The sequence below is a fragment of the Acipenser ruthenus genome, chromosome 10 (genome assembly GCF_902713425.1).
Source record: "Acipenser ruthenus chromosome 10, fAciRut3.2 maternal haplotype, whole genome shotgun sequence".
Taxonomy (NCBI): Eukaryota; Metazoa; Chordata; class Actinopteri; order Acipenseriformes; family Acipenseridae; genus Acipenser; species Acipenser ruthenus.
In genome coordinates, this window is record NC_081198.1 from 12,507,888 (window position 1) to 12,534,773 (window position 26,886).

At 35.5% G+C, this 26,886-nt stretch overlaps 2 protein-coding genes across 15 annotated transcripts in view; one reads left to right on the forward strand and one right to left on the reverse strand.

Annotated features, from left to right (window-relative positions):
• Window positions 1–6,584, reverse strand: part of LOC117401721 (receptor-type tyrosine-protein phosphatase C-like) — a 41,762-nt gene extending 35,178 nt beyond the window's left edge. For all 14 annotated transcript variants that reach the window (XM_059031782.1, XM_059031781.1, XM_059031780.1 and 11 more), the window contains exons 1-2: window positions 6,474–6,584; window positions 6,277–6,389 (exon numbers count right to left, since the gene is read on the reverse strand). In XM_059031782.1, the coding sequence (XP_058887765.1) occupies window positions 6,277–6,349 (73 nt within the window). In that variant the 5' untranslated portion in view covers window positions 6,350–6,389; window positions 6,474–6,584. The remainder of the gene's footprint in view (window positions 1–6,276; window positions 6,390–6,473) is intronic.
• Window positions 6,585–11,686: 5,102 nt separating this feature from the next.
• LOC117405492 (V-type proton ATPase subunit G 3-like) lies at window positions 11,687–17,954 on the forward strand. The gene is made up of 3 exons (XM_034008592.3): window positions 11,687–11,827; window positions 15,002–15,102; window positions 16,530–17,954. Exons 1-3 carry the CDS (start codon window positions 11,746–11,748, stop codon window positions 16,695–16,697), a joined length of 351 nt encoding a protein of 116 aa, XP_033864483.1. The 5' UTR covers window positions 11,687–11,745; the 3' UTR covers window positions 16,698–17,954.
• The last annotated feature ends 8,932 nt before the right edge of the window (window positions 17,955–26,886 follow it).

The window sequence follows — 26,886 nt, forward strand, 5'->3', positions numbered from 1 at the left end:
AGTTTTGATTGGCTGGTTTTGATGGATAATAAAATTAATTTGGGCCAATTGTCTCTTTGTTTGGTATTTGCTATCCAACAGATTCACTACACTTAAAAATACAGCAAGTCAAATTGCTGAGACGTTCCAGCTGGCATCAACTGTATATTAGAGTCCGTTAGAACTGGAAGCTGATTGGCTGACGGTACTAAATCATTTTCTAATATGAAATATTAGATAAATGGCTGACTTTAAAATAAAATTTGGGGCTGCAGTGTGGAGTAGTGGTTAGGGCTCTGGACTCTTGACCGGAGGGTTGTGGGTTCAATCCCCAGTGAGGGACACTGCTGTTGTACCCTTGAGCAAGGTACTTTACCTAGATTGCTCCAGTAAAAACCCAACTGTATAAATGGGTAATTGTATGTAAAATAATGTGATATCTGTATAATGTGAAATAATGTATAATGTGATATCTTGTAACAATTGTAAGTCGCCCTGGATAAGGGCGTCTGCTAAGAAATAAATAATAATAATAATAATAATAATAATAATAATAATAATAATAATAATAATAATAATAATAATAATAATAATAATAAAATTAAGAATTCCAGTACGATTCAACAACCTAGCGTATAATGTAATAAAAGCATGAATAATCAAGGTGAGAGCTGCATCATATTGCACTTTGTAACAGCATGAGTTAAATGAATATAGTCTACTGTGTGGCCTGTTGCATTTGCAGATTGAGAACTGTTAATAGCAGCATGACCTTCACAGACCACATCATGTACAATCAGAACAGGAGATAGTCATACACACAAGTTCAATTTTACACTACATAGTTGTCACACTATAGATATTGAATGCTGCAAAACCTTTGTCATTTCATTATAATAAGCTGCCAGTTAATATCACAAAACCGGTTATAAGATAATATGGTCATGGCTCACAGTTGCCTCCCATTCCCGTAGCATTTGCCTTCTCATTATTAGGCAGAACACACCAGTCTCTGATCTGGCTCCTGTCTCCTGACTGCAGCATTAGAAAGGTGGAGCGATGCAGGTGTGTAACTTATTAAAAATAAAAATCCTGTCAGATCTTCATTTTAACACTTCCTTTTTTTACTTCTTAGTCGATTTACATGTTTGTTGCTCTCGGCTTCTAACTGGAAATGTAATGACTCAGAAACTTAAAATGGAATAAGGAAGTGGTCAAGTGCTGTGATAGAGAGTGTTAGCCGTGTGAAGTGCTATCGCAACATGCTCAGCAGTACAATTTAATACATAGTGTGTATATTACTAGCAGTTAGCTTATGTGTAACAACATCTTGTATATTCAATATGAATCCTACTATAGCTCATAAATGGGCAAATTATAGGTGAAGGCGGGTTTGTACTGGCAAACAGATAAAAAGGGAATAACTAAATATAGACAACAACCCTTGTTTTGGATTCAGCTTCTTTTGCTCAGTGGTACTAAGTTGTGGCTCATTCAGTTCATTTCAATACAGGACGTTGTTCCAACCAGTTCCCTAATGATTTCATAATTGAAGGTTTAATTAAACAAATAATGACCTGGTTGGAAAGTAACAAGGACCTGGACTGTTTAACTGAATAATTACAGACAAGACTGAAACAAAAATGCTGGACTGGAATTTAGGTAAAGGTTTAGTTACCCAACTGAAATCTGAGGTGAGTTTTTGGACAATAAAACTACAGTACATTTTGCCCTTTGACCAGTCATATCCACGGGACATGGGTTTACGTTTACATTAAACAAGAAGTAAAGTCTCACCCAAAACAACAAACAGAGAAAAGACATTTGTTTTCTATACTGTGTCAAAGTTAAACAATAGTACTTCAAACAAGTTCTGAGAAAAAAAATCAGCATCTATAATCAAATTGAAATTATTGAAATGCTATTACTAACTCAAAATCATATACATTACATGGTGATAGATCCAACCATGCTCCTGTTAATGGTCTACATGTAATCTTGACTTTTAAGCACTTCCATAAAATGCAAGATTTTGTCTGATGATGCTTTGTTTGAAACAAGGAAGCACTTTCTCACTTTCTGAATGTTTTATTGCATTTGTCAGTAACACTTTAAAATACTGGCCATAAATTCATATCAATTCCTTGTATGAGTTTCACAGGAGTATCATTTGAATAATCAATGCCTTGGTGTTATTTTATAACAATTGTTCTAGTCCTGAAGATTATTTATTTTAAATGGCCAAGTGGAACACCACAGGAATAGCAGCTGATGGAATTCATGGGAAATTGCGGCAAATATTTTAAGGTGTAACACATTTATCAAACTGGTAGTCCATAAGGTCATATGTCTTTAAATTCATTCAATATGTGTATTTGAGTTTTCTATAGAAATATTGTCTTCAGGAAAACCAAATCAAATCTGAAACCTGCACTTCTATGTGTTTTACAAGGAATGGAACTGAGAATACCATTCCAATACAATATACAATACAGTATCCCAAAACATTTTCTGAATACTGTACATATATTGCAGATATACAGTATGGGCCTTTTCTGTGCAGCTTCCTCTTTGAATGTAATTACATATTATTCATACTTATTTATTTATGTATTTAATGCTGTTCATGTCTGCTTATTTAATTTATTACAGTGATCATTAATATGTTTACACATAGAACAATTAATGAAGTGTCCTTTTACTTTAGTAAAGTGTGGAGTGTGGTGCGTCCTGTTTTCTGATGTTTTAATGGTCCAAGGGCACTTTAATGTAGCAGTTTTCATTAAGCCATCTGTGGTATTTGTATTCTGATTAAACACAACACACTAAGCACAGGTTTGGTTTTACCTAGAATCAAACCAAAAATGTCTGTGTGATGTTGAACCATTATCAACAGGGAATAACACAGTCAATGCATGTGACAACTGCGAAAAATATAGCAATATAGACAGATTGTATTGGATTTAACTTCTAATAAAACTAGAGTTGGGGATGGTGTTTCAAAGGATTATCTTTCTTTTTTTATGTGAAATTATATTTTAATTGCTTGTTCTGTTCAAGAGTAGAATCACATTTTACTGGGCAGGCGTTTGCATGTTTTTCATAAAGTGCCTTCATGTTGCAATAATAACCCCTGTCAAAATGATGTTGGTCTTTTAAATATTTGCCCTTAACATAAAGTATAATAGAACATCAAATAATATAAAGTGACATATCAAGCATTGTGATGAGAGAAAACTTCCATGCAAAAACATTTAAGATTTAAAAATTATATATATTGTAGCGATCTCAGTTCCCGCAGGCAGGCGCATCGCACGGGGCGAGGCAATCCACACACAGGCGGAGGGCGGGTTTGAACCCGGGACCGCTCGCACTAAAGCACAGTGCCGATACAGCTGTACAAAAGAGCCGGCTCCTTTGCAAGGAGCGTATATCGGGCTTATGGCTTTGTGTGTGATTACGTCACCTACCAGTCCTATTGCTGCCTTCGCCGTGCACGCTACAATATATATATATATATATATATATATATATATATATATAGATATATATATATATATATATATATATATATATATATATATATATATACATATTCAGTTTCGGAGATCCCACCACTGCCACCAATTGCAAGCCTAGCTCAAACGTAGAGCCTAACTTCACTTTAAACAGTCCCTCACTATCAGACTGGACGACTAAACCGTTTAACAGTCACAAACTTTTATCAACACTTTTGACACACAAGTGTAACTTTACACAATACCTTTCTATTTCTTGAACTTAGCAGTTCTCTTTACAAACCAGCTCCCTGGTGATCTCTCTCTAATGGAGCTAGAAGCTAGCTCTCTTTTATAGTATGTGGCTGCTCCCAATTAGCACCAGTTATCTCATTTGGGAACAGCCACATTCTCACATGTTTTTGGCAGGGCCAGGGTAGCATTTTCCATATGGGCTATAATGCATTATTGATAACCATCATCAAATCATCAAATACATATGTTCGGTTTTCAGCAGGTGTATTTAAAATATAGCATCACAAAAAGAGGGAGTGGGGCTCACGTGGCCTTTAAAATGTATCAAATATATTGACATTGTCAATACATTTTTATATTTCTAAAGCATTTAGAGTGAAAGATGACAAATGTGACACATTTTAAGTCATACATACTCATATAAATGAACTGAAATGGAAATCAAGACACATGTATTGAGCCATCATCTCAATATACATTAAACAGACTTGTTTTGATACGATTCTATTTTTCCTTGTGCTTCACATTGTCCATTATATTATAAATACATGTACAAATAATCGGCAACACTTTTGTTATAATCGGTCAATATTACATCTATAACTGTGTTATAAATGATGCGATAAACCATATTAGACAGTACTTAGTATGGTAACAGGATACAGCAATACAGTGATATAATTAAACTAAAGCATTTATAGGAACCCTTTTAATTACTATAACATGACAATAAGCTTCATACACACACAGTAGTCTATCATTTATATGTTACTGTAATAACTGTTATGCATTGTTAATAATCAGCAAAACCTTTAAGAACACATTTGTAGATGTTTCATTTATCAATCCTTAAACTAAAGTTTGACCAAATAAATGGCCTAAGTATGACTTACATATCTACAGTGAAAGTGATAAAGGCCACATGCTGTCACTGTCAGACACAACTACTTTTTTTTATAATCTTCTAGATAAGATTTACTTCAAAAGTTATTATAAAGTAATCTATTTGACACTGTGTTAACTAACTAAATGTCTTTTTTCTTTTAATCTATAAATGCATAGGGCATGACCAAAAATATATATTCTTCCTTTATTGATTTATTTTTATGTTGTTTTGCTGCATTCACAATACAGTAGTTCCAATTAAAACCAGTTATAATAATGTGTATCATATTGGTATTGTAGGTCATTTTGAATGTTCAATCTGCAGTCTATTTTTTTCATATTATTTATTTAAGACTAGATAGCTAATTCAATGAATTACGACTCTTTGATATACATATTTATTTTACCTAATCAACTACAGCCCATAACCAGCAGATCAATTCTTCAATCATTAAGAAAAGAGGAACTGTAAAAGAATGTCAAGGGAGTGGCAAATCCATGTATGGAATTGACAATATAATAAAACAAGGATTTACGTTAAATAATAATATTTTATGTTCAACAAATGTTTCAAATAGTATTTTTACTGGCTAAATGTTATTTATTTTCTTGTATGATTTTAGTTTACTTTATAGTTTTTATTTACTAGATTTTACTGCAAAGAAATCAATATATATATATATATATATATATATATATATATATATATATATATATATATATATATATATATATATATATAGATTCTGAGATTCCAGGGAGTGAGATTTACTCCATTAATATGCATGGTCATTTAATTTCTTTTAGGACGGAAACTGCTACAGTTGAAGCCAAGAAGTTAATTACATTAGTGAGTAGTGTCTATTTCCATAATGTTTAATGTAATAAGAATAGTTAAAAAACTCTTGACATGCAACCAATAACCACACAATAATATCAAAAAACACAGTAGGTGCTAAACTACAGCTTGTTAAATTCTAGGTAAAACCAACTACATCTCTCTCGACCTTAAACTTAAATCGAGAACAAGAAAATCTAGAAAAGTGTGCCATTTTAACAACCCTATTATCAGCTCTCATCATCAGCTCAATTATATACTGCATATTAAAACAAAGATAGTTGAATTCCACTGTATGTGTAAGCAATTTGGCTCGAATAATAAACACTTTCTAAAATAAAAAAAGTAAAAAGTGTCTTTGGTGTGATCACAATAGCAAACACCTAATCCAAAGTGTGAGGCATCTTATAGTACCGGTATATACAGCTATGGCCAAAAGCTTTGCATCATCTAGAATTTTAGGATTGAGGCATAATTTTAAAAAAAAATAACTATATGAAAATAATTTAGATATTTTATTTAATATCATGTAATCAAAGAAACAACAAAATGATATCGCAAAAGTCTACCGGAAGCCATAATAGTAGTACAGTATTTCGTGGTAGATTTCGAAATGTATATGGAAAAGTACAAAGCGGTGTGTAATTTAATATGTTAACGTAACATTATTCAGCAGGTTTCATTCGACTTTATGAGGCAAAATTAGTTATTTTGTATTATATAGGGTGATGCAAAACTTTTGGCCATAGCTGTAGAGTTAGAATACTGCATCATAAAATCTTTTGTAACAGTTACCAAAAAAATATATTGTCTGCCACTTACCAAGACATAGGATACTGGAGCCCAGCAGCCCGGCACATAGTGCCAGGAGCTTTAATCCAAAAAGACTAGTCATTTCCAGAAATCAGGAAAGTCCTTCAGAAACACCATGCGTCCTATTGAAAATCAGTATAGAAAAATTAATTTAAAAGCAAATAGTTCAATTGGAATTGGATAAAGTAGATGAAGGTTTCACATACGTTTTCGTGCCTGCTTATCAGTCAGGGTGCAGTTTCCTCTGTGTGTTACCCAAACCCTAACCACTCGATACTTGACATGCTCTTCCGAGTGATGTCAGAAGATAGTCTTACCTTCATCTTAACGTTTTGAGTTCAGGAAGTGGTGTTTGAGTACAATTTCTACTGCGCAATAAAGTCAGTTCCCTCACAACCAAAATCATATAACTCATCTTGTTGCAGTTAAACTTTATTAAATAATGATAATAAGTTGTTTATATTATTATAATTATTCACCTGTTGGTCACTTGGTGGACTGACTGCGCTTGGGTATGGAAAAAAGAAACAATTTAGGACCTTATTATTATCCTTTCTTATGTTATTTCTACTGTACTTACTGTATATATTTTAAACCTGTCCTTAACAAGTTAGGCTCTAAAGTGGACAACGGTATCTTATGATATTATTTATGAGTCACATTAAGGTAATATAAGGGTTCAAAAAGTATTGAGACTTTAGTATGAAGTCCTTCCCCTACATTTTTTTATTTTTGAACGTGGTCTCTTAATAAAACATGGACACATATTTACAGATTACTGATAACTGAAGCATATGGTAATGAAGTCCCATCCAGTGTCCTTGTTTGTTAATGAGTAAAGTGTTTAAGGAGGATTCTGAAAACTCGCGAAAGCTTTAATAATGGGCGCCTCCTTCAACATCATGTACAGAAGAGGACTGCTTTGGAAGGGACTATCACTCTTAACAAGGTATCTGAGGCAATGTCAGTTAGCATATAAAACGGTTTCCTCATCCCCTTTACCTTTGCTCTTCAGGTTATTCTGAATTATGGGATTAGGCCAAACTTTATGATTTAACTGATCATGACTATACAGTTTTCCATGAAAAGAACAGACCATACACTATTCAAAAACAGTAACAAATAAAAACTAAAAAGTTGTCATGTTGCTATACTTTTTAATGAAATGCTAACAATATTTTGTTAGCATTTTCATAAATACCATAAACAAGATGGCCTTTATAAAAAAAAAAGTTTGCATCAATTCTATTCAACGGCTATTTTGCAGAAAGTAAGGAAGAAAAAAACAGTTTGAATTAAAAAAATGAATATATTAGAAGAACAATTGTGTTGAAATTTATATTTGACATAGAAAATCTCAAATGTAACTTTTTTTAGGATGATGGTTTGTAGCATTTTCCCAATATAGTCTCAACTAGGCCAATTTCGCCCCTTTGCTTGGCAAATCACTCATGTGAAATCCACAGCAAGTAAAATTGTTACCAGAATTATATTCAAGGAGGAGTCTGTATAGTTGCGCTTAGGCAACACTGTGTGGTACGCATACAGTACACATACAGAGACCCTTCAATCTTTCATAATCCATACTGTTATGAAACCCTAAGTCTGCAGAGGCATTAGCGCCTTCCCATCCTACTGTAGCTCTTACTCAATTGCCTACAAGACCAAAATTATTATTTCTTGTTTCTTGCAGTCCAAAGTGTTGTAATCATGTTACATTTGTCACCCTCATGTGATAATGTACTGCTTGTGTCCTGGTTGAGGCCATTTTGTGGATACCTAAAATACAATATTTCTCATTTCTTTCCATCTTCATCCCACATCTGCCACTGTTATCTAATTACAATGTTAACTTCTGTGTACAAAAAAAAGGACAATGCTGCCTGAATGAAAGAGTCAGCTCCTTATTTAATCAGATGTTGTAATGTTTTAACTTTTTCCAATACAGTATGTATGGATAATGGCCATAATATCTTCCACTCCAAATATATTCTATATGGCAGGTTCAAATAGCCAGACATTTGTATTGATGTGACATGATTCCCCGGATCACATTCCATTATGAAAGACATTTGAAATTGGCCTAGTTTTGATTAGCAATATTCCTATGTGGCCATGGTGCAATCTCAATAAATAAATGCAGTTGAATAGAGTTACTGAAGAACTGCAACTTGACCAAAAATGAACTACTGAGGGTTTCATTCAATTCAGCTTGAAAAGTGCCTATAAGAAGCAAGCATAGTGAAGTCTGCTCATACAGGAAGTCTGAAGGGGGAGGGAGAGATCAATGAAAGAAGAGGAAGCAACCATGTCAAAGTATACAGTAAAACAAACACATGTACGTGTTTTTCAGATCCTTCTTGAAGCAACTGAACCCCTCTTGAAAGACACATACAAAAAATCCAGAACACACAGTGATAACAATCATTTCCCCCTAATAAATAAATAGGCATCTCACATTAATCAAACAAGAAGTCAGTTTACATAACTAGCATTCACAATCAGCAAGTTAAAAAGTGTAATATGCAGGACTGCACAGGCCAGAAAGAATTCATACAACCACCTTAGGCAGAGCATTGGAGAGGTTTTTTGGAAGTACAATATTTTTTTAAATAAAAAGTACTTTTGTCAGCACACTGTAATGTGTTTGGTTTTTTCTACTGTTTGCCGATCCCTGCTACTCATGTAGGTCTATATTTAACATGGTTATTCTACCACGTTATAATTATATGGATCTCAATATGGACCAAAAAAAATCTGTCGGTCCAATTGTTATTACCCAGTGGATCTTGCGGAATCTGGTGATTCATGAAACCCCGGAATCCTAAAAACGAGGCATCTCTGAAAAGGGACGAGTCATGGGAGGCTGAAAAGTAGTCTTTGTAGAAGAGTGAAAGGCCGTTCCAGTTTTGAATTAATAATGCACACATTTTGATGTCCTTCCTGGATTGCGTGGATAGACTTTTCTGAGCTTCCTGGCTAATGCTGTAGAAAATGAATGAGGAGACGTGAAGTGAAGGTTCTACCCTGGGGGATGATGCAAATTGCGTAATTGAAATGGCCGAGGAAGGATAGCAGGTCCTGTTTTTTTTTTGTTTTTTTTTAAATAGAAATTAAACTTGAAATATGCAACTGTTCAAGAGCTGAAAACTGTTTAAGATCTGAAAACAAGTAAAAAGGTCTAATTTAAGCACATTTTCAGTTCAATTAAGGGTATAGTTAAGTAACTGAGAGTTCGGTTGGAATGAAAACCAGCAAACACAGTCCCAGGACCGAGTTTGAGATGCCCTGGTGTAGCAGATATAAAAGGTACAATAAGTATTGAACAACACCATACTATCACTTCCAGCCGGGATGTTGATATTGCTGTCAGTTTTACAAAAGTTAGGCGAGTGGCCAATCCTTGTAAAATAGCTGCTCTGGAGGCTGAGTCTGCTGGTGGGGGTGTTTTGATCTCCGTAATGCTGGGGCAGCGGGTCTGGTTGCTGGGAGAAGTCTGCATTAGAAGTAGACGGTACTGAGTTTCCATCGGAGAAATGAATGAGATATTGTTGAGGAGAATAAGGCAGGGAGATTTCCTGATCTGAGCTGGAGTTGGTTCATGCTGAAAATTAAGCATTTTAAATTTTGTCAGAGAATGGGTCGCAGCATATGCAAGAAAGCAAAACACTAGACAGAGAAGGAGTGTGAGATTGGGGTTTAAATAGGAGGTTAATAATGACAGATGTTAATTAATTAAGCTGCCCAGCTACGAATAATATGAATATGAATAATAATTTTTTTTTTTTTAAAGCGGTGTTTGCCAGTGGATTTTATGTAGCTGCACTTTTGACATCAAATGTTAACAGTAATAAACATATTTCAGATCAAAATTACTTTTGTTAAAACATTTGGTTCAGTTGTTAATTGAACCCAAGTGTTCTCATTTGAATGTAAGTTCTGCCTTGCCATTTAACCATTAGTGTTTTTATTTATTAGATCTTCTGATAAAAAGCCTAAAGTGTTATCTTGATACTGAAAAATGAAAATGTCGTTGATGCAGCGATTATTGTCGATGAATGTATAGGTGATAATCGATTAAGAAATTAGGTTGTCGATTGCACCACTAGTTTTCACACATATTGAACAGGAAACAGCAAAACTTGTATATACAGTTGATGTTGGTAACAGTGACACTGCGGTTCTTAGAGGAGCATTCTGCTGATCAGACAACACATTCTTCACCAACTCATTTTCCCTTTTAATTTTAAGGAGGGCTTCCAAGGACAGGCATTATCTAGTACGAGGAAGTCGTGACTTGAAATTCTGCAGAAAAAAAGAACTGCTCATAGCAAGCTATACATCGTTCACAAGGGCATTGCATGTTTCTTTCCATGTACATATTTTTAGCTATATATAGGTACGAACAAAAAATTAGAGACCTGTCTTTTGATGTGGTGAACAATGTTGTGTCAATTGTTTGGATGGAAACTATGACAATTGCTGTAACTAATGCACTCTTCCTGTTATAATAACATTTGACGGCACTTTGCACCACACTAAGAACAGATTATTTTGCTTCTATTATGTTTTATTTTTTATTTTTTTATGTTTTTTATTTTATTTATTTTTTTGGTTGGGTGTTTTAAAGTTTTAAGCCAAGGGTTCACTGTGTAGGAGAGTATAAACCAATCACCAAGTACAAAAAATATAATAAAAAAAATATACCAACCCAAACATTGTGGTTGAATGTAGCTAATATACTGTGTTATTCTGAGGCATACATGTATTTAGTAGTTTAGGTTAAAGCAGGTTGCCATTAAGTTACAACAAAAACCTTTTCACATAACGACTGTAGTGACACCAATCTGCTCTATAACTGGAGAGCAACACTTAAGTCTGCCCCCTGGGCAAAGATCTTTGTGACAGTAGTGGATACGACTTTGACAACAAAAGATGTATTCATATTTAAATTAACTGTTTCATTACTAAAAAGCAACAGAGATATTCTCTGTGACATACTACTGATTAAATCGATGATGACATTGAAAAAGGTTTTGCTCGATGTCTTTATCAGTGTGTCTACTTGAGATACTGGTTAAAAGGTGACCAGGGTTCTGTATTCTCAGAACAACTACTCTGTCTGCTGTGCTTGTTATCTTGACAGTCAGACTTGTCATTGCACGCTGTTAAACAGTAAGGAAAAACAAGTTACAAAAAAAGGGTCAGTTTAGGTTGTAAAGTACCAGTTCATTCCAAACATAATGCAAGAGAGCACTGCACCAAAGCAGCAGCACTAATTATGAACCTAGGAGTCTGAAGGGATGACGTGCTGCCCCACCTTCATTTTTGTGCCAAATGCCTCAGGTGGGTTCTGGGTGAGCTCAGACTGGTTTGTGTTTTGTGTTTGTTGAACAAACCCAATTGATGAGGTCTGCAGAGCTATAAAAGCCCCACTGCATTGTCTGCTGCATTGAGTGTGAGAGCACAAGCCCAACAATGACCAGCCAATCCCATGGAATCCATCATCTTATACAGGCAGAGAAAAAGGCCAAGGAAAAGCTCGATGAAGCTAAAAAACGTAAGTGGCTGAGATGATCTATTCATGGAGATTATTTAAAAATGTATTTACTTGGTTTATAACATAATTTGTTAGTATGATAAGCAAAAGTAACCAAATAAAATTTTGCAGTAGAAAAGTTGATGGGCTTCAAATATGTTGTGTAAATCAGGAAGTTAACCAGGAAACACAATGCATGAGCAACACGAAAAGTATTTTAATAGGGGTTATTTTTCATCTTGGATATATATATATATATATATATATATATATATATATATATATATATATATATATATATATATATAATACAAAATGCAGTATCCTTTTGAAGATACATTTTACCAAGTGTAATTATACTGTTCATGTGGACTGTTTCCTGTTTTCATTACATCATCATCTTCAAGTAAAATAAGGTATGTTGCAAATGCACATGATTTTAAACAAAAAAAAGAAGTAAAGAAAGCAGTTGGATAACCAAGTGCCCCAGTCCAGAACATGTTGGTGTTGGTTGAGAGTCTGAGCCCAGGATTTGAATTGTTTTTACAGTATAAAAATAATACTGCATCATGCATTGCTCTATATATCTTTTTATCGGTGCGTTAGGCACAGTTTTGTTTGCATTTCTTAGTAATAATCCTGGTTTCTATGTCATGAGGTGGACATGCGGTAAAAAAAATGACTTTGGCTATGAGGCCGCCTTCATGACAAGTAAAGCAGCACCAGTACAGAAGGGTGACACCCTCGTGTGGGTGTTTTTTTTTTTTTTTTTTTTTTGCAGTCTTATTTTTTGACAAATACAAGTGATCTTGGAGTGTAATCTATATGCAGGTTCTTATATTTAGATTGTTATGTTTTCTGCAAGTCTGAGACTAAAATATAGAGCCCCTGCATACTTTAACAAACAAAATGATCTAGAAATGTATTTACTGTAGATTCAAGTGTTTAAGCCTCTTGGAGACACAGAGCCTAATTTTCTGAAGCCGCCAAGGTAAATGTGCAAATTATACTGTACAACCATAATTGCTGTATGTGGATAATCCCAGTATGTGCCCTATTTTGAGATCTATCTATCTATCTATCTATCTATCTATCTTAGTGAGATCTTTAGCGAGAGTTGGCGACATTCTTTTCAAATAAAATAGTGGCAGTTGAGTTGTGATCTGCTGCAGCAGAGGGTGCCCGAAGGATAACGTCTATACATGCAAGGGTGCATGATTCAAAATAAAATTTGTTTTTGTTAAATGTAAACGTGATCTGTACAATGCATTCTGTTCCGTCTTCATTTTACCTATTATTGTTATTATTTTATATATGTATAAAAAATGAAAGGCAGTTTAATCCCATCAGACTCTATAGTTAAAAACAATACAATAAAATCGCACACACATACATTTACAGTTCTCGATGTATTTTAAATATAAATCATTGCGCTGAAATAACACTAATGTGTTTTGGGTATGCTACACATTATGTAAAAATATAAATCTGTACAGTAGGCCTATACAGTATACACTCCAGTAGTAAAATCAAATGAATACCTAGTGCACTTTTTTTGTACTTTAGCCTACTAGTAACACAAAATAAATCATGCTGCTGCATTGTATATTTTGGTGTACAATAAAAGATTATTTTAAATTGAAACTAAATGATTTTAGGGTTTTTTTATTTTATTTGTAACTTGGTCTACTTAATAGCCTAGACAATTAACACACAATAGATCGTGGTCCTATACAGATGCTCAGAATGAGCTGGAGGGGTTAGTGTGCAGTCAATTGCTCCCAACACACTGGGAAAACCAGAAATGTCACAGAAATTTATTTTCAAGGCTTGCATGTACAGCCTGACTTTAGTGAAAATTAGGTACTTGGGTGTTCGTCTCAAAAATACATTGAGCACAACTGACAATGCATGAGAAAAAACGGACATGGGAAATGCCAGCAACAATTGCGACTGTTTAAAATATGCTTTCAAAAGTTCTTAACAAATTGATGCAATTGGAAGTGTTGCAATTGCATGCAGCTTTAGTACATCTCATTACAATATTTTTGATCCCTCATTTGCACTCCACCCTGTTTTTGAGAATTTCTGCAGGAATGCCCAGAATTACATATTCCTTTAAGGCTAAAGCGCAAATAAGAACTGCGGCTGCAAAGCATTCTTTAAAATGATGCAAACAGTGTTGTGTTTGTTTAGTACATTTCACACTACACTTCCGACTGGTTTGCAATGATTGTGACAGACGCAACACTTTAGTACATCTACCCCAATGTGAGAAAAATGTATTTTGGGTGAGTAAAATGCAACATTACATTAAAGTCACAAGTACTTCCAATAAATACAGTACATATGTTAATGCTAACTTATTCATTAACTACAGCCTTACATTTTAACTATAATGTTACTTTGAACTACTGTATAAACCTTGGGTCTTAAAATACACACTTCCCTTTCACCGAGCCTCCTCTCACTAGTACTAGGCTGTTACAGTTTTATGTAAATCTTCCTTTCTCAGTATCTTGTGCTCTGCCTTTCCAAGTCGACAGACACGCTCCCAAAAAAAAGTCCAAAACTATTTTTTAAAAACTGTACTGATACTGCATTAAAGTCAAGTTCAATTCATTTGTCTTAAAGGAAGATCTTTCAGAATTGCTTGCAAATAAAGAATAGCATAGCTAAGTGACATTTCCATTGTGTGTGTTTGATGTCATTGTTCATAGTACTCATTTGTTCCATAGTGTTGAAAGATCTGACACAGTGTAAAGTTTACCACACTTAAAAGATCTGATTGCATATGCACAGTAATGTTGTTTTTAGATATGACCTGACTCTTTAAAGTGAATGTGACACTTACTAGATTGTTTGTTTGTCATTCTTGTTCTTTTTTTTTGGTGATCCATTCATAGATTAAGCACTTTAATGGAGTGCCAAAATAGTTTTAAACCCATTTTTTTACTGTTTGTATAATATATATATATATATATATATATATATATATATATATATATATATATATATATATATATGTATTTAGCTAATATATATATATTAGCTAAAAGAGCCAGCTGCCCAGTAGACATAAAGCAAAGGAAATAGTGGTTTGCATTTTGTTTCACTTCTAAATGCAAGAAGGGCTTGTGTGGGGTGCATCATGCAGTGGTATTTACATTTGTATTTTTGCATGTTTTTGTGCAGGAAAAGCAAGACGTCTAAAGCAAGCAAAAGATGAAGCTCTAGCGGAAGTGGAAAATTATCGTCAAATGAGGGAAAATGGCTTTAAAAACAAACAAACAGGTGTAAGTATTTATACAATCCACAGGATACACTTTAAACGAATGCATTTGAATTATTACTAACCACAACTATAAACCCTCAGCCAATCAGGTTTTAGATTGAAAATTGAAATCTAAAATTGTAGGGCGCCTGTGTTAAGATCCATCCATGTACTACAAATGTCTACCAGATACCACATTAGTTCTGTTTGACTTTTACAACAACATGGCTGCCAACGGACCATATTGAGATTGTTTTCAGAAAATAATTTCATAGTGGGACATGCCTTGCCCCATGGAAAAAAACTGAAATATCCCAGTGGCAGACTTTCAGTATTTCTTGTGTACAATACGCAATGAGTGCCATGTACAACATAAAGTGTTTTACATACTATTTCCATATTACTTCATATTATACTTCTAGACAACAGCTGTTGCATTTGTAAAACTGGAAAGTTCACTGTGCCATTTAAATGAATATGACTGGCAGTGGTTTGAGGATATCCTGTTCTGTTTCTGTGTCAATGCGATTATCATTATCACTGCTGAAACACATGACTTCATACAGGTTTGTTGGAAGCAGCAAGTTACATCTGCAGTGCTAACAACCATTCGATTCAGTTCTGCTTTTAAACCTACTGTAGTCTGATGGTGTCCTGAACGGAGAAGGAAATCTATTTGTTTCGCTTTCATTTCATATAGCTTAACTTACATCATTTCAGTCAGGACAATCTTGCGTTAAATAACCACCTTTATTATGATACAAAATCTTACAGATTTCCAAAAACATTGAACCCAAACAATGGTTCAAGAAAAATAAGTAGAGTAAAAAAAGTTGGAGCACAGCCTCATTCTTCAGAGTATCCAGTGCCACCTGCTATAAAACAAATAATAAATCTATGTGACGTGTTCATCTCGGTGAACAAAATATATTAGGCAGAAGAGCATCGTATACTCCCCCCCCCCTCCCCCTCCTCCCCCCACCTCCTCCCCCCCCTCCTCCTCCCCCTCCTCCTCCCCCCTCCCCGCTGGACGAAACTGTGAGGTAATTCGAAAGTATGGCAAGACTGAGTGAAGTAGGTTTACAGGTTAATGGGAACTTGCCGGTAATAAGCTTGTAGATTAACCACTGAATCTACTAGGCACTTGTACTAAAGATTTCCTCCCAGAAAACCTTGCAAGCTTTATAGTGTTCAAAAGCTCACAGGGGGAGGTGCAACTAGTGCGTGCAAATGCCAATTCTAACCGGCTTGGTTTATGTGATATAGCTTTATACCAGGAGAATACTCGACTTGAAATGCAATAGCTAGGGTGTTTTTCTTGTCATCATATACATACAACAGTAATTTCCCAAGCTTCACAAACTGTTTATACTGTAAACATGAGTCTGTCGACAAACAGAGTATAGATGTTTACAGTTAACATAACCTTTTATTTTTTTATCCTTGCAGATAATGGGATCTCAAGGTAAATTTTCTCTCGAGGTGGATGAGCAAACAAAAAACAAGATCCAGACCATCAACAGCGACTTCAACCAAAACAAAGAGAGTGTTTTGAAGCAACTAATTGACATGGCTTGTGGAATCAAGGCTGAGATTCATGGCAACTATCGAGGATAAAAATAATTGTACCCTGTATCAAACTGTAAACGTTCAAGGTGTTTAAATCTTCATCATCTAAGGTAGAATGGTTTTTCCTGCTCTCAACAAAAAATATATTTTAAAAACTTAAATTCCTCTTTCTTTTAATGTGCCATGTAACGATGATCCATTTCTAATTTGCTTTTTCTTAGTCAAAGAGGGGCATTGGTTAGTGAATATATACAAAATATAAATGTTGCTACCAAAATTATAAGAATTTAAACAGCTTTCTTACCCAGTGGTCTCCAAGGATTTCGACACACTATGTATTATGACAAACCTTTATAATTTAAAATTACAAGCTTCAAAAAACATTCTAGTATTGATTTGTACTGTTTTATTTTTTTTTAATCTTTCTTGATTCTCCTACCGAGAGCATTGTAGAGTTGCAGGCAAAGTCTCATTGGGAATGCATGGGCTATGTCGGGAGCCAATGAAGTACTATGAAGCCAGAATCTACAGAATAGGTAAACATTTTCAGCAGGAGCATTTTATCCAGGGAAAATTATGTGAGGTGCATAAAAACAGCAACCATCATCAATTTGCAGTACTGTTTTTCTTTTTATTTTACAATATTTTAAATGCCATATACCACCATTTTGTTCTTAAATTAGTAATTTGTAGATAGCTCCTTACCCTGAATGTCATGCTTGAAATCAGCAGACAAAAATTCCTCTGTTGATTTTTGCCCTTCGATGCTGCAGCACCTGCATTCTCTCTTGGCAGGGGCTGTGTATGTACAGGGGATTGTGAATTGTGTGTACTTTAGAAAAATAAAGTCTTCTAAATAAATAAACTGGTTTCTGCTTATTTTAAGACTTTATTTTTTATATGTTGATGTCTTCTTGCAAAAAGAATGTTGAAAGCAATCCAAAACATGAATTTGTTTTAAATGTGCTCTGTGTAGCAAGAACTGTGTGTCTGCTCATGTTATTTGTAAAAGTATACCCTGTAAGGAGTTAAATGTCCTGCAGGTGGTGCTGGTGTATGTGTTTATGAGTTTCTAGTTGGTTGTTTATGTATGTCTTTAGTAATTGATAGTGAGTGGGATATAGACATTAAAAGCTGTCACTAAACCACTTTTTTAAACCTTGAACTAACTATAAAAATACACAAAATGGCAACTACTGGACATGTAATTCATAGCTGACTTAAAAAAAAAAAAAAACAACCAACATGATAATGTTATCACTGGCAACATTTACAATAAAAATGGATTGAGGTAGTATGCTATCATTTTTTTGATACCGAGTTTCATTGGCTCTGCATCATTTGTTCTGAAGTAGTGTGATAAACATTGCTTCACACGGGACTTGCAATGCAGTTAAAAGGAAATAAGGAAGTGTACTTTTATCTCAGGAAGATGATGATTCTTCAGTGTCTCTTTTATGCATTTTGGCCCATGGAGCAATGTTAGTTACACCAAACTGTCACGCCTAGCCCTCACCAGCAATGCGATCATCAGCATCAATAACTTCACTATAATATGAGTTAAACATTATTATTATTATTATTATTATTATTATTATTATTATTATTATTATTATTATTATTATTATTATTATTATTATTAATTGGTCATTTAGCAGACACTTTTATCCAAAGCAACTTACAGAGACTAGGGGGTGAACTATGAATTACAACTGCTGCTGCAGAGTCACTTACAATAGGACCTTGGATTTACGTATCATCCGAAAGATGGATTTTCTACTTAGGCAACAATTTGAAAATCTGTCCTATTTATACTTAATAAAAGTTCCACATGACCTATTTCTACTTAAAAAAAAGTTCCATGTGACCAAATACCTTTTAACTATACACTGCACACTCGTATTCATTTTTCTTTTCAGTTGGCTTTATAGCATTATTCTAGCATTTATACTATAAAAGCGTGCTTCTCACTAGGCTTCTACATGCAAATTCAAATTACGCTGTATCAATATGTACCAGTAGTACAGTTTCCGAAAGAATATAAAGTAATTTTGTAATTTTGCAATGTTGGGCTAAGTAAACCACTTACAGAAAAGGCACTGTGCTGTGTTAACACCACACCATCTCTACAGTGTGCTTCTAAAAATAGGAATGTTTGATGAGACCAAAGTGATGTAGAGAGTGTACTACAACAACAATGTAAAGCTTTGACAAAACATATACCATCACAGTAAATGCAACAGATGTCGGACAGCTTTTCTAGCAGCTTCTGTATGAGGAGTTGGTTACATTTGATGAGAAATAACAGGGCCAATTTACAACTCTACTCCATACTGCAAAGTTGTTAGCTCAGGCTACTAACAATAGAAGTACAGTATAACAGACACCCTGGGTATTGTACTCAAACTACAGCCTTTCCTAAAAGGCAGGTTAACACACGTCCACACGCACACGCACACACACATGTTTGTATTCCTATATTTGTGGCGACTTCTCATTGACTCTCACTATATTTTTATTTACTATTTCTAACTCCAGTCAGACAAAACTCCACACAGGGTGAAAGTCGACAACAAACTAAATTTTTGGCCTTTTTTCTTTTTTTTTCTTTGAAGGCATATTTAGTTCTTAAAAAGGTGTTTAACAAAGTGGGGATGTCCCCACAACGTTGTTTTTTCAGAAGTTACTATCTTTATGGGGACATTTTCTCAAATTTTGTCTGCACATTGATAGTAATATCTGCAACCACCCCCCCCCCCCCCCCCAAACACCCACACACCCACACACCCACACAAACCCCAAGCCAAGGTGAATTTGTATATAAACATGTATGTATGTATGAAATAATATATGTATGTAATATTAGCATTTGTTTTTATTATTCTTAGTATCTTTTACTATAATTATTAAGATATGCCACAGTTTAGATAATTGAAACAGACACCTGAATGTTAATTTAAAGCATACTATGTTCACCTCAATGATTTACTGTGACCTATATCATTTTATTCTCTTAAAAATCTTCACAATTTATGAATATACATTTGGACTAGTGGTAAATTGAGCTTGAACCCAGAACTGGACATCCCTTCCATGAATCCTTTTGCATCCATTCTAATTTGTTGAATTATTAAATATAAATGTGTCATATTGGGCAGTGATTTTGTGACATGCGCAGAGCCAAGTCATTCTGACTCATTTCAGTTGTGAGATCAGTCAGAACAGACCTCAGGAAAACAGAAGTGAACTGCACCAGACTGTGCTTGTACTGTGAACTGCACCAGACTGTGCTTGTACTGTGAACTGCACCAGACTGTGCTTGTACTGTGAACTGCACCAGACTGTGCTTGTACTGTGTGCTATTTCATTTGTTTGGCACTACAACAAATTACACCTAATGAATAGAGTTTAATTATTTATGTTTAGGTTCAGATGGCTGCACACTTGCATTAGTGAGATATGCTTTGTGTCTACATTTGTAAACAGGTCTTGATTATTCAGCATTGTAGTGCTCCATCTTGTTTATTGCATGAAATTTATACTATATAACGTAGAAGACATTTTTCATACCAAAAGGTTTTAGCACAGTTCCTGTATATACACAGCAGATGGCAGTATGGCTCTATCTTGCAGAAAGATCTCAGCGATAATGGGATTGTTCACCATTTTGCTTCAGCTTGTGCATGTGTGAGCTGTGCTCAAGAAGAGAAGTGAAATATTAAATGTTGCAAATGTTTTGGATGCCACTCAAGGGGAGAGAGTTGACTGTCAACGACTTCTCATTTCAACATCAAATTCCTCTTCATGTTGCACAATCCAGTTTTCTGACAATGAAACTCTTCTCTAAATACACACCCTTGTCCATATTGTGAAAAATAGTGTTTAATAATAAAAAAATAGTGGATGATTTGTAGATAACCTGAAAAGAAGAGTTAATTAAAAATCACTTGGAATACAGGGCTATATATGTCATAGACAGAGAGAGTAACTAATACTGTACTGGGCAGCATCACCTGGTGCTCTTTAATGTAGATTATCCACTTCATAAATCAGTAGGATTTGAAATGAGATAACAAATCAGATTAAAATAATTTACAATGTTATCACTGGGCTCCCTTTTCTTGTGCCCAAGATATTTGTGTTCTTTGAATGAGAGCATTAACTGAACCATCTAAATTGCCTCTTCCTGGTGGTACCAGTTACTTTGTGTGCACTTTTAGACTCGTTCCATTAGTCTAGCTACAATCAGACGGTGTGACCTACAGCACAGGAACTGGTTAGTTACCTAGCAGCAGTTCATCTTGAATTAATAAAGTTATTAAAACAAATAAAAGAATGAAAGATCTTCAGCACAATGCAAGTGGACCCTGTGACAATGGACCCTATTCACAAAACTTTACATAATGTTTTGTTAAAGAGTCTTAAGCAGTATTTAAATCAAGTCTGCAGTTCTTGAAACCATTTTTCAACTGTTCTAGAGAGGGTAAGGAGGTCTAATTTTGTGAACAGGACCACATTCTAAATGGGGTTGAAAAAGGAGAGTATAATAATAATAATAATAATAATAATAATAATAATAATAATAATAATAATAATAATAATAGAAGTATGACTCCAGTGGCTTATAAAAGCCTCAGAACCTCTGAAACAACACCATACATACCTGGCAGGTCAACCTTCATTATAGCACTAACGTTGCTAAGAGCAGGTCAGTAGTCAAAGTGTTGCTATGACACACACACTCCAGGATCCAGACATCTTTATTCTACAACAAGAAAAAGGAACACGATGTCATATCTAGCTGCTGAGCATTTCAAATATGTCTTAGCTTGGAATCTGCTAATAAAGGAAGGACAGGGAGACATTGACTGTGTCGTGTTGCTTTAAGAAGTCATGGACAGAAGAATCCTCATTGTCTAAAAGCTATTGTCTGGCTCTTTCATCTAGAACTGTGGAACACTGATGGCTGCCCTGCTAGTAAATAAAGAAAGCCAGCTAACATAATACATCTTGTTACTTTTTACCTCAATAGCTTACCAGCTAAAACCTTAATTGCAGTTGTAATTAACATTCTTTAGTACTGGATCTTACACAGAAGCTGGTAACTATGGGAATGGATGCTATACCTGCCAAATATATATATATATATATATATATATATATATATATATATATATATATATATATATATATATTAACTCAAAGATCCAGCTGCCCAACATTTCCATATGTTGTACATATCTTTCTCAAGGGAGCATGTGTTTGAATCAAAACATTGGAGGTATTTATAGTTTTTTGACGGCATGACAATGACTTGTTATTGTTTATATTCAATAGTAATAACAGGGATTCATCCCATACCTGATAACCTGCAACCAATACTGTCCAATTTGTGTCAAGCACTGAGCAATGTAGTGCCATTATGCAAGGTTTTGCTTACTTCTGTTGTTTATTTGATGTTATTTATACCTGGCAAGGGGGGCTGTTATCCTGGATCAATATAAAAGCTTAAATCAAATAAAGCAGCCATAATATGGATATGAAACCAATTGTATTATCTCTTGGTGTGTAATTATATAATGCTTATAATAGAAGACTTTGCCACCAAGTAAGTGCAAGGGCATATGACGGGACAATGAAAGCCCAGTGTTAGCTGAATGCAAATTGAGCGATTTAAAGGTAATTAAAGTGGTTGTATCCCCTTCTCTGGCTGTCGACTGAAATTTATTAAAATTACACTGCTGATAAATTTTGAAAGTAGAGGTCCCATAGCTAAATGCTAAGTGTGCTACACTGTCCTAACTAGGAAGGTACAGTTCTTGACCATCCCTGCTTCTGAATCCAAGTGTACATTTTTGATGATTTTAGAAATACTGATAGAAACTAAAACATTTCGACAAGAAGTCTTTTCTTGTCTTCCGAATTTTTGATGCTATAAAATTGCACCATATTTACATGGAAAAAATAACAGTGTATTAAAATAATGGGTCATGCTTTATTTTAAGGGCAGCCTATTAACTATTAACAACCAGCTAATAAACATATTAATATACATTATTACTTTTTCTGTTAATTGTTAGTTAATATATAATAGGACAGCTAAAACTTCAAACATCAGTGGCGACCCCTTTTGTACAGCAGTATCGGCGCTATGCTTCAAAGCGGGAGGTCCCGGTTTTGCGTCCGACCTCCACTTGTGAGAAGCCCCGGCTAGCGTAAACCGAGGTTCTAGCGTCAGAAGTGGATGCAGGTACCCCGGCATGCACTTGGAAAACTGTAGCCTGGTGAGCAAGTCTGAGGGTGGATTGAGGCTGAGTGTAGCGTGCACAGGGGTAGGGGTCAGGGTTGGTAGGTGACGCAATCTAAACATGAAGGCAAAGCCCGATATCTGCTCCTGCAAGGGAGCCTGGTCTTTTCTACAGTGGTATTGGTGCTATGCTTCAAAGCGGAGGTCCCGGGTTCACGTCCGTATAAAGCATAAACCTTAGCTCAAAATGAACAACGTTTGTTAACAGTTAATAAACTAAAAAAGTGGCCCTTAAAATAAATCATGACCAACTAATGTCCGCTGACAACTGCCGAGAGTAGCTATTATTATTAGAAACGGACTTCAGATTTTACAGTCAGAAAACACAACATAAAATCTGCTGAAAAGCTTTAATATTACTATCCAGTTAAACAATCTTTAAACCATGAGTCCCAACCAGCCAGCAATGCAAGTTCTCAGGGCGGCCACCTACCTTGATCTCATTAGAACAGCCTTGTTATGAATGTCATGTTGTGACTGAAAATGTCATAATAAATAATATGAAATGCATATGTTTTCATCTACTGAAGAGTAATAGCTCAGTCACCATTTGTAAATGACACAGTCTGAGGCTCTTGTGTTAAATCTTAGATAAATGTTTTGTCATTATGGTTCAAGTTTATGACTGTGTAATTTTCTCAAAACATAGGAACATAAGAAAGTTTACAAATGAGAAGAGGCCATTCGGTCCATCTCGCTTGTTTGGTGTTAGTAGCTTATTGATCCTAGAATCTCATCAAGCAGCTTCTTGAAGGATCCCAGGGTGTCAGCTTCAACAACATTACTGGGGAGTTGGTTCCAGACCCTCACAATTCTCTGTGTAAAAAAGTGCCTCCTATTTTCTCTTCTGAATGCCCCTTTATCTAATCTCCATTTGTGACCCCTGGTCTTTGTTTCTTTTTTCAGGTCGAAAAAATCCCCTGGGTCGACACTGTCAATACCTTTTAAAATTTGGAATGCTTGAATCAGATCACCACGTAGTCTTCTTTGTTCAAGACTGAATAGATTCAATTATTTTAGCCTATCTGCATACGACATGCCTTTTAAACCCAGTATAATTCTGGTCACTCTTCTTTGCACTCTTTCTAGAGCAGCAATATCCTTTTTATAACAAGGTGACCAGAACTGAACACAATATTCTAAATATCCCAGTCAGTCACAGTTTAAGGTCTTCAAAAAGTGACCAATTTCATTCTTCAAAATATACACATGCAATCTTTAATAGCCCATATACTAGGCCTTGGTTTAAGGTTTAATCCAAAAAATGACACGATGAGAGCCGAGTTCCTCTAAACACAGTGCTGGGACATTGGCTGAGTTCGGCCCAATAGGGGAATGGTTCCTAGTGATCCAGCAACAAGACTTTACTGTAGGTTCTTTCAAAGGCCTACCATCTGTCTAGGATTCTTGTTTGCCTGGTTTCTGAGGTCTAGGCATGTAAACAGCTTTGTTACTGAACAGACTGGCATTCCCTGAGGTTTCACACATTGTAAAACTAAACCTGCTTGGAACTGAAACATTTAGTTCTGTTTTTTTTTTATATATATCATGGTACTGGAGCTTAAATGGAAATTGTTTGTCAGTACATTTGACTGTGTACTAGTTTGTGTAAAATTATGCACAAATATTTATGTATAGATACAAAAGTGTAAAAAAGTGTTACAAATTAAATTGTATCACAGTAAAGATAATCATCCCAGACACGAATGCCAGTACAAGGTATTATGGGCGCCTTTTCCGTGTTCTCTGAGTTTTGTAGGGATAGTACTTGCCTGCTTCTATAAGGAGCTGTCAAACAGGTTACCAGGGAATAAGGACTCGATTAGATATACTTTTCTATAGAATAATACTAAACACTTCAAACACCTATTATTGACATATTGACATAAAATGGGGCAAACTGAAATAATAAAACAAATATTGTAGATATACGCACAAGAGAAAAGATAGCTTCCTTTGTTTTTTTATTTTGTTTTAGTAGGTCAAGAATAGCTAGCAGGTTTAAAGTTAACATTGCTCTATTTTAATATGACAGTGCACTGTTCAAAGGCATGCAAGTTTCACTGTGTTGACAAGGTGTTCCATGACTCGGGCAGGGCAGGTAAAGAATGAGCCAGTGCAGTGATCCTTTCCAACCCCGAGCTCCCCTCCAGGGTTAACCCCACTATGTCCCAGCTAATGACAAATTTTACAGGACCATTCTCTAGCAGTGCAGGCTGTCAAGCGTTCATCCTCACCATGCCTCAGATCTGCTCCTGCTAGCAAGCTGGAAGCGATGCCAGGTAGACCACATGTCAGGAGAGCTGCAGCTGCACATACATCATGCTGGTCATTAGTGGGAGATCAGTCTGGACCTTTGCCCACTGCACTGCACTTTCAGTGAGGGAAAGACTATAAAACCCTAGGCTCTGTCACTCATTGTCATTTAAGCGAGAATCTATCAGGTCTTGGAATGGCCTCTGCCTGCATTGCTATGAATAATGAATGAATCTCAATGCCATACTCAGATATTAATAGGTCTGAAAAGACTGGGAGATGATCCTCGGTGCTAGGAGCATTGTTTTTGGTTATCCATCCTTTAGTTTCTAGATATGCCCCACTGCTTCTTGCAATAATCCTGCATTGAAAACCCTAGCTGTCGATATTCTTTTTGCCACTGTGATGGCAGCGTGTTTTTTTTAGGATGAAAGTGATGGTTGTTCATTTTTCTTTCTACAGTTTGTTAGGGAGAAGCCTAAGAGAAAGAAAGAGAATCTCCCTTTTTTTACTTTTAACAAATTAATTATGGGACTCAACTGACGGGGCAATAGAAAACAAGACAGTAATATTCTTGAGCATGCTTGTTTCTTTCAGTGGTTTATCCCTACCGTTCAATGTGGTGGTTTTAAGGAACTGAATGCAACCCTTTTTAAAAATCGAATGAGAATTTTACTGTGTCTGAAACAATAACTCTCATGGTCATTATAATACCTGTATATTGTCAAACTCTAAAGGAAAAACAGTTAAGTTATCAATTAGAACATAATATCCAACTCACTCTTCCTGAGCAAACTGCTCCAGCTGTCTCAGGTTTGATGGGTGCCTTCTCCAGACTGCAAGTTTCAGCTCTTTCCATAGATGTTCGATAGGATTCAGATCAGGACTCATAGAAGGCCACTTCAGAATAGTCCAATGTTTTGTTCTTATCCATTCTTGGGTGCTTTTAGCTGTGTGTTTTGGGTCATTATCCTGTTGGAGGACCCATGACCTGCGACTGAGACAGAGCTTTCTGACACTGGGCAGTACGTTTCGCTCCAGAATGCCTTGATAGTCTTGAGATTTCATTGTGCCCTGCACAGATTCAAGGCACCCTGTGCCAGGCGCAGCATAGCAGCCCCAAAACATAACTGAGCCTCCTCCATGTTTCACTGTAGGTATGGTGTTCTTTTCTTTGAAAGCTTCATTTTTTCGTCTGTGAACATAGAGCTGATGTGACTTGCCAAAAAGCTCCAGTTTTGACTCATCTGTCCAAAGGACATTCTCCCAAAAGGATTGTGGCTTGTCAATATGCATTTTAGCAAATTCCAGTCTGGCTTTTTTATGTTTTTCTGTCAAAAGTGGAGTCCTCCTGGGTCTTCTTCCATGGAGCCCACTTTCGCTCAAAAAGCGACGGATGGTGCGATCAGAAACTGACGTACCTTCACCTTGGAGTTCAGCTTGTATCTCTTTGGCAGTTATCCTTGGTTCTTTTTCTACCATTCGCACTATCCTTCTGTTCAATCTGGGGTCGATTTTCCTCTTGCGGCCACGCCCAAGGAGGTTGGCTACAGTTCCATGGACCTTAAACTTCTTAATAATATTTGCAACTGTTGTCACAGGAACATCAAGCTGCTTGGAGATGGTCTTGTAGCCTTTACCTTTACCATGCTTGTCTATTATTTTCTTTCTGAT